The sequence below is a fragment of the Lasiodiplodia theobromae genome (assembly GCF_012971845.1).
Source record: "Lasiodiplodia theobromae strain AM2As chromosome Unknown scaffold_29, whole genome shotgun sequence".
In the NCBI taxonomy this organism is placed as follows: domain Eukaryota; kingdom Fungi; phylum Ascomycota; class Dothideomycetes; order Botryosphaeriales; family Botryosphaeriaceae; genus Lasiodiplodia; species Lasiodiplodia theobromae.
Window position 1 is genome coordinate 341,849 of NW_023336494.1, and position 14,110 is coordinate 355,958.

General features: G+C 54.9%; 5 protein-coding genes across 5 annotated transcripts; 3 read left to right on the plus strand and 2 right to left on the minus strand.

Moving 5' to 3' along the window:
- Positions 1-807: 807 nt before the first annotated feature.
- Positions 808-2,395, minus strand: LTHEOB_8934 (Cyclin-dependent kinase 10-like; the record flags this gene model as incomplete). The annotated part of the gene is made up of 7 exons (XM_035518466.1): positions 808-1,493; positions 1,540-1,592; positions 1,643-1,709; positions 1,769-1,832; positions 1,926-2,155; positions 2,212-2,265; positions 2,314-2,395. The coding sequence occupies 7 exons, from the start codon at positions 2,393-2,395 to the stop codon at positions 808-810; spliced, it is 1,236 nt and encodes a 411-aa protein (XP_035369833.1).
- A 1,549-nt stretch (positions 2,396-3,944) lies between these two features.
- Positions 3,945-8,158, plus strand: LTHEOB_8935 (Glutamyl-tRNA amidotransferase; the record flags this gene model as incomplete). The annotated part of the gene is made up of 5 exons (XM_035518467.1): positions 3,945-4,260; positions 4,306-5,855; positions 6,108-6,243; positions 6,600-8,077; positions 8,138-8,158. 5 exons carry the CDS (start codon positions 3,945-3,947, stop codon positions 8,156-8,158), a joined length of 3,501 nt encoding a protein of 1,166 aa, XP_035369834.1.
- A 927-nt stretch (positions 8,159-9,085) lies between these two features.
- Positions 9,086-10,096, plus strand: LTHEOB_8936 (uncharacterized protein; the record flags this gene model as incomplete). Its single annotated transcript, XM_035518468.1, has 1 exon — positions 9,086-10,096. The coding sequence occupies one exon, from the start codon at positions 9,086-9,088 to the stop codon at positions 10,094-10,096; it is 1,011 nt and encodes a 336-aa protein (XP_035369835.1).
- Positions 10,097-10,821: 725 nt separating this feature from the next.
- On the plus strand, positions 10,822-11,604 carry LTHEOB_8937 (60s ribosomal protein; the record flags this gene model as incomplete). The annotated part of the gene is made up of 1 exon (XM_035518469.1): positions 10,822-11,604. The coding sequence occupies one exon, from the start codon at positions 10,822-10,824 to the stop codon at positions 11,602-11,604; it is 783 nt and encodes a 260-aa protein (XP_035369836.1).
- A 620-nt stretch (positions 11,605-12,224) lies between these two features.
- Positions 12,225-13,715, minus strand: LTHEOB_8938 (Cytosolic nonspecific dipeptidase; the record flags this gene model as incomplete). The annotated part of the gene is made up of 2 exons (XM_035518470.1): positions 12,225-13,526; positions 13,584-13,715. 2 exons carry the CDS (start codon positions 13,713-13,715, stop codon positions 12,225-12,227), a joined length of 1,434 nt encoding a protein of 477 aa, XP_035369837.1.
- Positions 13,716-14,110: the final 395 nt, after the last annotated feature.

The following is a 14,110-nucleotide window of genomic DNA, read 5'->3' on the forward strand; positions in this document are numbered from 1 at the left end:
CTCCCGCAGCGAAGGACGAGCCGACAGGTGCGCGCAGAGAGTGAGCACGATCGGGTCGGCAATTGACAAGAGGGTGAAAGGTGAGGGCGAGGGTGGAAAGAGCGGACGAAGGTGGGCCAGAAGATATATGTTGATCAAGGGTCCGCACTAAGCTTGGCGCATTCACTCACCGCAGCCGGCAGTCGCTACTCGCGTGACGGCATGCTGGTGTCCTTCCCCTTCGGGCCATGTCGATCACGACTCGACGGCCTGCGCACCCATGCACCCTTGTGCGATCTGGCGGCTCCCGTGCCTCCGTCCCACGCGCGCTCGCACGCCGCAAGGAATGAAAATTGGAGGGGGCTCGGCCTTCCGCGAGCTGGGGATAACGTTTCGCATGATTGGGCGGCTGCTGCGTTGAAGCATTTGCGATTCTGCAAATGGCGTTAGCGCACGTCATTTGCATCAGGGAGCCCCAGCCCTCCCCATTATCGCGCGCTACATCTACCTTTGGGAGGTGCCTGCGTGCCACGCGGGTTCGTTTGTTCGTTCGCATCCCACCCAAGGCTTCTTGTCGGAAGCTTCTGCGCCCGTTTCATCTCTTGGTAGCTAGCCCCTTGCCACTGCTGCATCCCTGCTGGGTACCGTCACCGACTCCACACTTGCTCATTTCTGTTCTCCCGCAGCCCCGTCGCCCAAGGGCCGCAGTGTACCTACAAGGACAGGCATTCGAGTCTCACAAAACCGCAGTGGCAGAATGGTAGACTTTTGCAAAGTTGATGTCACCCCCAAGACGGCCCGCACAGCGCTAAGAGTTCTGCCCAGGACCTATCTTCTTCGCTTTCTTGGCGGGAGCTTAGTAGCCGGCTCGGCGTCGCCGAAATCAAAGACGAACCCGCCGAAATCCACAGGTCCGCTCTCAGGTGCCTGCTGCCTCTTGCTGGAAGAATCGTTGTGTAACCTAGGCTTTCCATCTTGAACAGGTTCCACAGCAGGCAACGTGGGCAGCTGTTCCTTCGCTGCAGCCCTCGGACTCTCCCGCCACCAATCCTCTGCCGCAGCTGCAAACCTACTCTTCGACTTTCCCAACGCTTCGTTTGCAGAGAGCCGTGCCTTGGGGTCCCATTTTAGAATGCTGGCGAGGAACTTCACCGTTCCTTTGGTGGATCGTGAAAGAAACCATCGCTCAAGATTATCGACGCGTCCTCGAGGCATCGAGTCTCGCTGCCATTTGATCAGGTCCGGACAGCCCATGGAAGACAAAGTAACGATGTCTCCAGGAGATGGGCTACCCAGGAGCTTCGCTATTTGAGAGAGTTGTTCTAGCTCAGTGTTCCCATCGAGCACCGGCATCTGAAGCAGCAGCTCCCCGATGAACAGGCCCGCTGACCAGATGTCAATGGAAGATGTGTAGCGAGAGCACCCGAGCAATAGTTCTGGAGCACGGTACCAGATGGTGACAACCCCAGGTGTAAGGGGCCTCGGCGCCCACTCGCGCGCCAAACCAAAGTCGGCTGCCTATTGTCAGCCACTACCACACCGGACGTTGGGCAAAAGTACCTATTTTGAGCAACCCATTCGCAGTGAGGAGCAGGTTCTCCATTTTGATGTCTCTGGAAGAGGTCAGGCTCCAGGCACACAGCCGCAAATGGACACGACACACCTGTGAATGATGTCTTTCCTGTGGAGATACTCGAGACCTTCGAGTAGTTGGCGGGCAAGACATTTTACTAAGACAAGGCGTCAGTCACGGCTCCCCTCACAAGACCAAAGCGGAGTCGGGACGAACCTTCAGCCAAGCTGAACTGGACTTTGTGCACATCGATGAGGCTTGCCAAGTCCTTTAGAACAGCCTGGCAAAAAGCCCCGCCTTACGGCAGAGGCAAAATAAGCCAGAACGATACTATCCCGAGTCCTCAAGTATCCAGCTAGCATGGACTACCAACCTTCTCGCAGTATTCCATAACCATGTATACGTCTTCCAGCACGGCGTCGTCCACAGCGACTTCGAGGACATTGATTACGTTCTGGTGGCGGAGGGATCGAAGGATCGATATTTCGCGCAGCGCCGTAAGCGGAATACCATTGTTGCGCTCGTATTCAAGGATGCGAATTTGCTTCAAAGCGACGACAGAGCCGCTGCGCCTGTCGCGTGCGCGCGACACGATGCCGTAGGCTATGGCTGTTAGCAAACACATTTGCAAAGGCGCGAGTAAGGAGAAGAGAACATACCGCCTTCGCCGATAGCATCGAGGCTCTCGTAAGAGGAGATTGAAGAGCAGTTTCCTACACGCAAGTCAGCTAGGAAAGCAGAGGTAGTGCAAAAGAATATACCCAGGAAACCATGGTCGAGGCTGAGATCGATCTTGTGACCCGTTACCGAGACATGATCGGCGCATTCGGGCGTGTCATCCATGGTTGCAACATTCGTGGGGATCCTGACGCGTCGCGCAGCTGACTGTCGAGGTGTTGGCTCTTGTTCTGCGACAGTGATCCGGATCGTCAGTAGCAGGGTGTCCGGCCGGCGAAACTCCGGCAGAACGCGCCACACCTCTGCGGGAAACGCTCCTTGCAGCAGGACTCATCGCCTCTGTCCTGCGTTCTGTTTTCGTGAAGAGTAGGCTGGAGCCCAAGAACAACCCATCCATTTGACTCCTGTACACATAGTGATATGCCTGGTTGAGGCAGGGTCTCAAAAGCTTTCTGATTCGTCAGCCTAATCGGCCACATTCAAGCTCCAGTCTCAGCTGCTTGAGCTTTATCAGCTTGGAGAGCTACCATATCGTCGCATCTCTTCAAAGCCAAGGTAGAAGAGGATAAGTAGTTGGCTTTGTATGTACTTGGAGGTGATTGCTGAGCTTGGAGAAAATTTAAACCTTATACTTGAGCATTCGTGGAGCATGAGCAGAAGAAGTCGTGTGCTGGGTGAATCAGCTAGACAGCTAAGTTCTGACGAAGCTCCCAGACGTTTGAAGTTATCCACCCCACCAACAATCTGTTTTTGGCGGTTTAACCGACACTAAGCCGCGAACCGAGGTCTTTACAAGAACAGGCTGCAATTGCACAACGACGAGACTAACATTATTGCACCATGATGGACAAACCCTTGACAGGCCATCTGGTTGACACTATTTGTCGTACATTCCACCCTGATCGCGCCTCGACCACTCTTTTAGACCTGCTGCAGTTGCCACAGTGCCGATCTCGCACAAGATTGAAACAACCCCGCTCGGATTTGACATCTGGTTTCGAAATTGCAAGTTTGAAAACACCGAATTATGTAGCTGATCGTACAGTACTATGCTCACGACAGAGCCGCTGGTTTGGTGACATCTTGTGAACTCCGATGGTTGTCGGCCGACCGACCGCCTTATCGGCAGCAGTGGGCAATTGCCGGAGAGATAGGTTATCACTGCCCCCGACGCGGCATCCGCTGCCAAGGCTGGCTCTGTCAAGAACACAAAAAACAGCGCATGTATACCCTTGTAAGAGCGGGGTTTGGCCTCATCGGAATCCCTTGCGAACTCGAGTTGAACAGATGCAACTCCTCTGGGAGTGAATCGAGAATCATCAAGGACCGTCAATGTTCAATTCGCGAGCCCTAGATCTCCCTTACTGCACTGGTCTTAGGGTTCGCGCTTGTCTTGAGTCACGGCTGACACCGACATCAGTTTAGAGGGTCGGGGCATTGACAGGAACAGGAGAAGATCGGATAGGCTATGGAACCCGAGTGCAATGCCCACCCACGCCCAGACATTTGCGGTGTCTGCGGCTGAATGTCCTGCATCCCATTGGACGTCACACTATGACCGACATTAATAATGGTAGTCATAGGCTGCCGTGCTGATGATATGGATGCCGCATTTCGGAGCCCCCGGAAATATAAAGACCAAGCCCTGTACATGTCATCTGCAAGCTGCAAGCACCGTTCCCAATTGCCTGGCGGTCTCCAGCACCTGGCAAACATGGCTTCAACTTTCAGCATGGCGGTCTTCGCTCGCTATTCCGCGCTTCTCGCTGCATTTGTCGCATCAAGCAATGCCGCACTTTCTTCTACTGGCTTCACCGTCAGCCTGGACGATGTTCCTTACTACATTGCACCGAATGCGATTGCTACTATCAACATAACGAAGGGGTTTCCCAGTGGCTCGAAATCCGGCTTCTTTACTCCGATTACGGTCATTAACACTGATGATGTCGGCTTTTCCGGTGCAATCTTCGATTCAGTAGTGTCGAACTGGACGGAGACGGACGACGTTTTCCAAAGCGGGTTTCTGCAAGGTGGGTAGTCCAACTCGCTATAGGAATGACGCTAATATGCAGCAGGGGTTTACGTTCAATATACCGGGCCCTCATATTCTTCTGCGAAGCAAGCACCCAAGCTTAACCTTGGCAATGTTTCTGTCTTGACTGCCCATGTTGCTACAGCCAATGCCGTTCCGGAAGGCCCTTATTTCATATCTTCTTCAGGAGACCTCTATCAGCCATGGCGTCTTTATTCTGACATCATGGGGGCATTTTCGGAGACCACCATACCAAATGCTGACGGAAGCTTCAGCGTGCTTCCTGCAAACATCCAGGGACAATCTCTTGCCGTTGCTGTTCCCTCTCGTCTCTCTTACACCAAGACTCCAGAGAAGCCTCTCGCCGGTGTCCGCCTTGGCGTAAAAGACATTTATGACATTGCCGGAATGAGAACAAGCAATGGTAATCGCGCCTGGTACCACTTCTATCCGGAGGCAAACACGACTGCTTTGGCCGTCCAGAGACTGGTTGATGCCGGTGCCATCATTGTGGGCAAGATGAAGACTTCTCAATTTGCTAACGGCGAGCGCGCGACCGCCGATTGGGTTGACTACCTATCACCTTTCAACCCTCGTGGCGATGGCTACCAGCAGCCTTCGTCCTCCTCTTCAGGACCCGGTGCTGGCGAGGGCGCATACGAATGGCTTGATATCACTCTCGGAAGCGACACCGGTGGCTCCGTCCGCGGCCCCTCCCAGGCCCAAGGTCTCTATGGAAACCGTCCTTCTCATGGCTTGGTTGAACTTACGAATGTTATGCCTCTTGCGCCGGAGCTGGATACTGCCGGTCTTCTCTGCCGCGATCCCTCCATCTGGACGGCTGCAGCCAAGGCTATGTACTCCACCAACATAACTATCTCTTCATCCTACCCGAAGCAGATACTGCTTGCCGACTTTCCCACCGAGACTGGCGAATACGAAAGCGACGCTCTGTTGCTGGACTTCGTGAGCAAGCTCTCCTCCTTCCTCGGTGCCAATGCCACCGCTTTCAACATTACTGAGGCCTGGGCAACCGACAACCCGGACACGACTCCTGTCGAGGAGCTGCTCAACATTACGTACCCACTCCTCATTGCAAAGGAGCAGACCCAGCTTGTGCGCGATCCGTGGTACGCCGAGTATGCTGCGGCCAACGACGGGCGGCTGCCCTTCGTGGACCCGGCACCGCTGGCGCGCTGGGCTTACGGCGACAACTCGTCGGCCACGATTGCTGAGGCGGTGGCCAACAAGACGCAGTTCATGACGTGGTTCAACAGCAGCGTGCTGGCTCCCGACGCTGAGACGTGCTCGAGCAGCCTGCTCCTCTACATCGGCGGCACTGAGGCCGATGTCTCCTACCGCAACTTGTATCTCAGTTCGCCGTCCGTCCCGTTCGGCTTCAGCACGTCGCGGATCTCGGTCTTCTCGGAGGCGCCGGATATGGTCGTGCCGATCGGGCAGGCGAGCTACTTCTCGAGCATCACGAATCATACGGAGGTGCTGCCGGTGACGGTCGATTTCATGGCTGCAAAGGGCTGCGATGGCATGATCTTCTCTCTCGTGGAGGATTTGGTGGCAGAGGGGATTATCAGCGTCAGTAAGGCGGGCAGGTCGACTGTGGATGGCGGGCAAATCTTGCTCAGACGGAGCGAGGTTGTGCAGTGAGGTGATATGTAATCAGTTGGGCGCTTTCGCGAAATATTATGTACTTTAATGACTTCTAAATGATAATGTCGAGCTACAGAATCACAGTCAGCGTTGAATTCTTTGGCGCTGGCGCGGCGACGTGCGTGCCTTCCGTTTTCTTTTGGTAGTTGCCATTGTTGGAAGGCACAACCCACCCAGCTCCTCGCCGAGCTCCAGCTTGTCGTCTTCCTCCGACACACAAGCACCGCTCCCAAACTCTTCACCAACGACACAATCCAGCAAAGCCTTGACGTTCACAGAATCAGCCGTGGGTTCGTGCAGCTGGGGCTTTCTCGTGAGTAGCTCAACTACCATACCTCATCCGCTATCACCTGCTAACCACGGATCAGCACGGAGCGTCCTCAGCTGCTCTCCCACGCTTTCCATCGGCACTTTTCCAAGACCAGCGACACCTCGAAAGCATCGCATCACTACCCCCGACACCTTCAAGAGGCAGGCACCAACCGACCGACCCGTCACTCACGCTCCGCCGCCACGGCAACATAATCACCATGACATGGGCTGAGGCTCACAAGGCGGAAGCTTTCGTTGACCGTTTACGTGACGAGGCGGTTGAAGGAGCCAAACATTTCGCCAATCTCCCTCATCATGCTGGTTCTACGAAGACCGCTCTCGCGCTAACAATCCTAGCTTACACCGCTGGGAAGCGTGATGGCCTGAAGCCTCGAGCCACTGAGCTAGCGGCCATCAACAAAGACTTGAACTGGACAAAGCATGAGCTGGCCAAGAGAGATCTAGAGCAAGAAGAGATCATCAAGAGACTACAGATCGATCTGCGCTGGGCGAGGTTCCAGCTTGGAAAGAAGGAAGACAAGGATAAGGAGCTCGAAGCTCTAAAGGCAGAGCTAGATGCGAGACGCAAGATTGAAGAGCGAATGAAGGAAAACGAAGCACTATCGGCTGGTAGCTTCAATGGTACTACCAAAATCGCCGGATCGCAGGATCATGCGGTTGCAACGGACGACAACGATATGCTCTCTTTGAAGGAACAGCTAAAGCATGAAAGGCTCGAGAAAGAACCCTACAAAGCGCTGCATGAGAACCTCTCTTGCACGATCATCCCGGATGTTCATTCTAGCAACGAGGATTTCCAGGCGAAAGTCGGCGCGTTGCAAGAGACCATTGATCTCATTGAAGAGCATTTCAAGGAGAGGTGCAGCCAGCTTCAGACTCAATTGGCCCAAGCAGAGCAGCAAGTGCATGAGATGAAGCTCAAGCATGCCATCGAAGTAAGGGAAGTCGAGGAGAAATTTATCGTGAAGATCGACTCCTTGCGCTACGAACTGTCCGTCAAAGAGGAAAGGTTGGAACAACAAGCCAATGACCATCATGTGCAGCTTTTACAAGCTCAACAGAGGACTGCAGAGTGCCAGGCGGAAACTCACTTGGTTACCTGGGAGAAGAACAAACTCCTGGAGGAGAAGGACAAGCAGATCGTACAACTGAAACAAGACCAGCAGAAACAGAATGGTTGCACCCCTGATCAGGAACGCCTCACAGATCGAATCAAGTTTCTTATCCAGGAAAAAGAGCTCCAGCGTCAAGAGTGGCAGCAAAAGCTACGCAGTGCGCAGACAAACGACAGCGCCACAACGACTTCCGCATCTTCTCTACAGGCGACTAATGCCTCCTCCATCCTCCTACAGAGCATCCAGAAATTGGAGGAGAAGTTGGCGGTGATCGAATCCAGGGCCAACAAGAATGAGCAGAACTTGACCAAGAAGGTTCAAAAACTAGAAGACAAGCTCGCTCAGCTCGGACCCCTGGAACGGTTCCTCGAAGATCGCGACTTTTCAGATGAGAAGCGGTTGCACTTGACTTGGGACGACATGACATACGCTGTACGTGCTGCTGCTGCTGGCCTCTACCCGCAGACTCGACGAACCCTGGGGCACGGCCACTCCACGTACATCGTTGAGGATGCATTGAGGCATGGATCCAGGGACCTTGTCAGCTTCGCCCTTGACAGTCCCGGCCGTTTTGTCCTTCGGTTCAAATTCTTTGAGGCTGTCGAGAGTATCGTGGACAATATCCTGTGGGAAGCGCAGAAATTCCCAAGTGTGCGCAAGATGCTGAAGGAGGATTCCACAAATGTCAAAATGGCCTTGGTAAGGCATGCTTCCAAATAGAGGGGCGTATGAATGGACCACTGTGACGACTCTTTCCAGGATTCGTACTTTGGTTCATGACTATCGGTCATGCACTTTGTTGGGCTCTTCAGTTCTGCACACAGAAACTGTTCGGGCTTGCAGAAGAGTCAATTATTGCTCATCAGTCTAGCTGATGAATGTCTGGGCGATGTCTATTCTGTTTTTCCTAGCATAATCAGCTGCTTTCGACGGTATTAAGTTGTTCATCGGGTTGCCGGATGGAAGGCATATGAGAGGTGAATCTAGGATCAGCGTCCAAATTAAACTTCGTGGTAGTTTAGCGTGCAGAAGCAAGCTCTGCATCTGCTTGAGGTAGCTTCCCTTGTTAATGACACAGTTTCAGGTTTGTTCAGATCATGTTTACGTATCATCTGATATGTATTTGAGAAGCTTCGTTGGGCCACCTTCAGGAAACTCTTCGTTCGGCTATCAGGGCTGGACTTTGTGCGTCTTCGAATAGATTCTCTCCAACGAGCCGGGCTCACTCACGTATTTTGTAACCAGACTGAAAAAAATATCCCGTTGCACGCGCGGGCCCGCGAAGTACGGCAATCACGTGCAGACGCGCAGCGCGACGGAAGGTGCTCCTGCCGCTCCTGCCGTCTTCTGCTGCCGACCACACTCAAACCTTGGCCACACTCCGCTCGTCACTAAATGCTCGCCGACCATCCTACTCGACGATTGTGCTTTCGTATTCAACGCTCCGCTTGTTATGTCATCCAAGGCATAGCAGGCGGAAAAGCTCGTTCTGCGCATACTTGACCTCGCCTCATTGTATTGACGGATCCGCTTGCACATTGTGCAGCAGACTCTAGGGTAGTTATTTCCCTTCTCACCACACCTATCTCATAGGATTTGCTGACTCGTAAGATAGCGCTGAAATCCATTCTGTGCTTGTCTTGCATCGAACACCCTCAGTGCGGCTTCACGAAGATGCCTAGCATGCTAGAAACTCACCCCACAACCATGTCCACCGACAAGGGACCTCCAAAACGGGAGGCACCTACAGGCAGCACCAACACCGACCACGAGGCTACCCTTCTTGACAAGCTTTGGAACGAGGTCCCGCACAATGACCCGCAGGCGATAAAAGACGGCGTCCTTGCGATCATCCAGCAGCTGAAAGCTGAGCACGAAGCCGAGGTCAACAAGATCAGGGTAGAACACGATCATCAAACCACGTTGGCACGTATCGACCATCTTCAGCTGGTGATTAGCTTGAAGGAAGATATTAGTAAAAAGGAAGTTGCCATCTCGGAGGTCCAGCTGGAGAAAGAGAGCTTAGTGACGCTTCGCGATTTCGAGATTAAGAACCTGAAGAAAGATTACCAGGAGGCGATTCAGGGCTACATTCGAAGAGAGAGGGATTTGGAGGCGGACAAGGCAGCGGCGCTGCAAGATAAGAAGATGGCTTCAAACCTGCAGCACAACAGCCTTGAAGAGTCTAACACACTCAGGAAAGAGGCCGAAAAGTTACGCTCGAAGTGTAACGACCTGCAACAAGCTCTTAGAGATACGAATCAAGAGATTGAAAGGCAGAGCTCCCAGCTCCTCGACATCGGAGAAAAGCGTAACGAAGAAAAAGAGCAACTACAGCGCGCGGAGAGCTGTTTGGAGAGTATGGAACCAATGGAAGTATTCCTAGAGCAGCGCGATTTCCTGTCGGAATCCGACACTCATCGTCCCCTGTCATGGCCGGAGATGGAACGGGCAATCCGCGCGGCCGCCTACGGTGCGTTAAACATCTCAGAGTCAAGTCCGACCACGTCCGGTTCCCTCATCAATAGCAGTCGTCAACTAGTCAAGCTGGCAAAGCAGGACGGAGAAGATTATGAGCATTGGCGCAGCTCAAGCTTCTATGAATGTGCACACGACCTCGTTTCTGAAATCATGGAGACCGCCCAGAACAGTAACCGTTTACGCAAGGTTATGGAAAAGGACGAGCGCTACATTGACCGGATCCTGAACCGGAACTAGGAAGTCAGAGGATCGGACACGTCACCCCTGCTATCGTTTTCTTCAGTTGTAGTCCAGGAGGTAGAAATTTGCTGAAAAGTCGTGGGATGGGTCAATGGGTTTCGGATGTAGTCTCATGGGAATTCACAAATGATGGTATACCAGATAGTTTTTCATATCAGCGATTCAGCATCGAACAATGATTGGTCGCAAAATGACGTTCAGTAGTTCTGGTGCCCTTAAACCTCCTTGCATGGGTTAAAGCGTTCTTGAAATGTGAGAAGCGTAGCTGCAGCTGATGAGGAGTGCCAACTCACAGTAGACAAATCGGAATGTGTGCAGTAAATTTCATATGCAAATTAGAGTTCGCCTGCGTTAGGTGAAGAAAGAAAAGGTTCTTTACCACAGGAATACACAAAAATTTATCTTTAAAGGGTCGAGAACTTCTCTTTCGGAGGTAATGACAGTAAGTACCTGACTAGGCGCAGGTTTCAAACGCATTTAGACCAGGGCTATGGACACCAAGAGAAATAGGCTGTAATTGTATTTGACGAAACATCGAGGCTCGTAGGCACATCAGGGTCCAGCAGTGTCGCGTGCCGACCCCGGGCGACCGCAGCGACCAAATGCGCAGCAAAATCGCGCACAGACCGACAGTTTTCTCTGTCTACAATCAAACTCACGCGCCGCAACCGTCCGACCAACCCTTCTCTCCAGCCAATGCCACAGCGATTCCATCCGTCAACATGAGCAACGCCCTCCTCGCTCGGCCAATGCGGCCTCTCTCCACCTCCATCGCCAGCAGCCTGCGGTGCGGAGCCACCACCACCACCACCACCAGCACAACCGCCTCTTCGACGGCCGCAAAACCCAGCACATCAGCATCAGCATCGCCAATTACGCACACCCAACGCCGGCACGAGTCGACGACCCGCCGGCAGCTCAACCGGCTGCGCTCCGTGCCCGCCGCGCCGAGCGCCGTGCCGTCGGCCTCGCACACGGCCGACCACATCGTCTTCAACCCGCCCTCGTCGGCGCCGTCCGTCTACCACACGCCACTCAAGTTCCTGCCCGCCCACGACCGCCGCCGCGAGCTGTACGCGCTAACGGCGCGCCTGTCGCCCTCGAAAGCCTCGCCCACCGGCACCGCCCTCTCCGCCGGCACCTACACCTCGCCCTCGGTCCTGCCGCCCCACCTGGCCCACAAGCACGCCACCACTGTGACCAAGGCCACGTCTCTCCCGCCGCCCGTCCGCACCCCGTACACCAAGAAATACCACCTGACGGCCGCCGACATCGAGCAGATCCGGGCGCTGCGGAAGGAGGACCCCGCCCACTGGACGCGCGAGCGCCTGGCGCACAAGTTCGAGTGCTCGCAGTTCTTCGTCGGCCTGGTGGCGCCTGCGCCCGACCACGCTGCGCGCAAGGCGGCTGAGATTGAAGAGGTTAAGAAGGGCTGGGGCCGGAAGAAGAGGGAAGCGCGCGAGGACCGCAGGAGAAGGAAGGAGTCGTGGGGCAGGGATGCGTAGAGTGGGACCGAGGAGGGACCACCCTTTGGTTCTGCTTTTGATACGATTATTATAATAGATGCGAGCTGTATAAAACGGATGGCGGTGGAAGGCATGAGGTAAGGCGGGTGGGGAGGCTCAGAAAACGATGGATGGATGGATGGATGTGTGGGCCGACACGGATGGAATGTCGCGACGAGACATAACACGGTTTCCACGCATCTGAGCCAGAGGCATTGACTATCCTTCAAAGACAGTGGCTGAGTGGTTGGAGTGGTCGATAAGAGGCGGATCGGCAGCTGCACAGATTCAAGCACTTGGAAAGGTGTTCTGTTGACAGCCATGAGCTGTGGGTGGGAGCGGAGAGGCGCTCTCATCCTCGGATGTTTCGTATATCAAATGACTTTTTTCGCTGGATGGGTAAAAACAGGGAGTCTGTAGGATATGTGTATTTCAAAAAGAAAAATCCAAAGATAAGACTCAAAATCAACACTCAGACACTTTACAAGGCTGGCTCTTTCACATGATTTCATTCAAACTTCATTGATACATAACTAACGTATCCTAATACCAGATCATTGGCTCAGACTCGATTGAGAGTTCCACAGCCTTTTTTTCCCAATCTCTTTCGTTTCGAAGAACTATGCGTTCATCGGCTCCTCGGCAACGTAGTGCAAGTAAGCACCCAAGAGCTTGATACCCTCGATGTAATTCCTCTTGTCCAGCTTCTCGTTGATGCTGTGCGCGGCATCGGTCGAGCTACCCATGGGCAGCAGGAGGACGTTCTTGCCGGTAGCCTGCTCGAAGGTGAGGGTGACGGGGATGCTGCCGCCCTCACGGGTAAGGTCGGGCTTGACGTTCCAGACGCGCTCGACGGCCTTCGCGGCAGCGGTGAAGTTCCAGTGCTTGGGCGAGGCGACCCACCACTTGCCCGAGTGCTGCTCGATCAGCTTGCACGTGTTCTTGCTGCCGAGGCTGGCAAAGACCTTGTTGACGTGGGCCTCGACGAGCTTGTTGACCTCGGGGATCTCCATGTTGGGGACGGTGCGGATCGAGAACTTGCCGATGACCTTGGCGGGGATGACGGTTTTGGCGCCGGGGGCGCTGAAGGCGCCCTCGATGCCGTGCAGCGAGAGCGAGGGGAAGCGCCAGCGGCCCATCAGCGTGCGCTCCTTGTCGTCGAAGAGGCCGGTCTTGCTGCCGAGCGACTCGTACAGGTTGTCCATGGTGAAGGCGATGTCGCCGTACAGCGACTTCTCCTCCTCGGTCAGAGGCGCAACGAGCTTGTCCAGGCCGTCGATCAGGATCTTGCCCGAGGGGTCGACGAGGGAGCCCATGACGCGGACGAGGTCGGTCATGGGCTCGTGGGCGGTACCGCCGAAGACACCGCTGTGCAGGTCCTGGCCGGGGCCGGAGATCTCGATGCTGTAGTAGTTGCAGCCGCGCAGGCCGTAGGTCAGGCAGGGCTTCTCGGTGCCGAGCCAGTAGTTGTCCGAAATGCAGACGGCGTCAGCGTCGGCGAAGAACTTCTTAGCCTCGGCGTAGATGAAGTCGTCGAGACCCTCGCTGCCGTACTCCTCCATACCCTCAAAGCACATGAGCAGGTTGACGGGGAAGTCAACGCCAGACTTCTGGTGCGCCTCGATGGCGTTCAACCAGCCCAGCACGGGACCCTTGTCATCGGTGGCGCCACGGCCGTACATGCGGCCCTTGTCGTCAATGGTGAGGTTGAAGGGCTCGGTGGCCCAGCCGTCCTCCTTCAGGGCGGGCTGCACATCGTAGTGGCCGTAAACGAGGATGGTGCGCTTGTTCTTGTCGTTGCCGTAGCGGGCGATGACGACGGGGGGAAGGTCGAGGTGCTCCTTGTGGGGCTGCTTGCCCAGAGGCCTCAGGTGGACTTCGGCGCCGAGGTTCTTGAGCTCGCTGGCGAGAAACTCGCCCATCTACGTGTGTGTGAGCAGGATGTTGGCATGGCGGGGTAGCTCGGCGGCGGGGCACACCTTGACGACATCGGGCCTGCGCTCATCGTCGGCCGAGACGGAGGGGATGGCCACGGCCTTGCGCAGACGATCGATGAAGTGGTCCGACAGGGTGTCGACCTGCTTGAAGTAGGGATCCAGTTGCGCAGTCATGCTGTTGTATGGACTGTAGAGATATGGCCAGACAGGCTTGGAGTTGCGAACGGGCGAGGTATAGCTGAAGGTCCTTCGGGACAGACAGCTGGCAGGGGCGAGGGTGCGTGAAGAGAGAGGGAGGCTGAGAGGGCGATGGTGGGGGAGTCGAATGGCCAGGCGGGGCAGCTGCATCTTGGGGCCTGGTGTTGCGCTCGCGTGCGTCGACTGCTGCCGGCTTGCATCGGCTGACGCGCTCTTCTCCGACAATCTGCCCTCCTACCCGCACAAATCAATTACAAAGCATCTCATGAGTCTGTGCAGCAGCATTTTCGCAGGGTCTCTCTGTACCCACAGGTCTATAAACAGGCAATGTTCCTACATGCCTCTGACTGAATCTCGCTCAAGATTCAGCG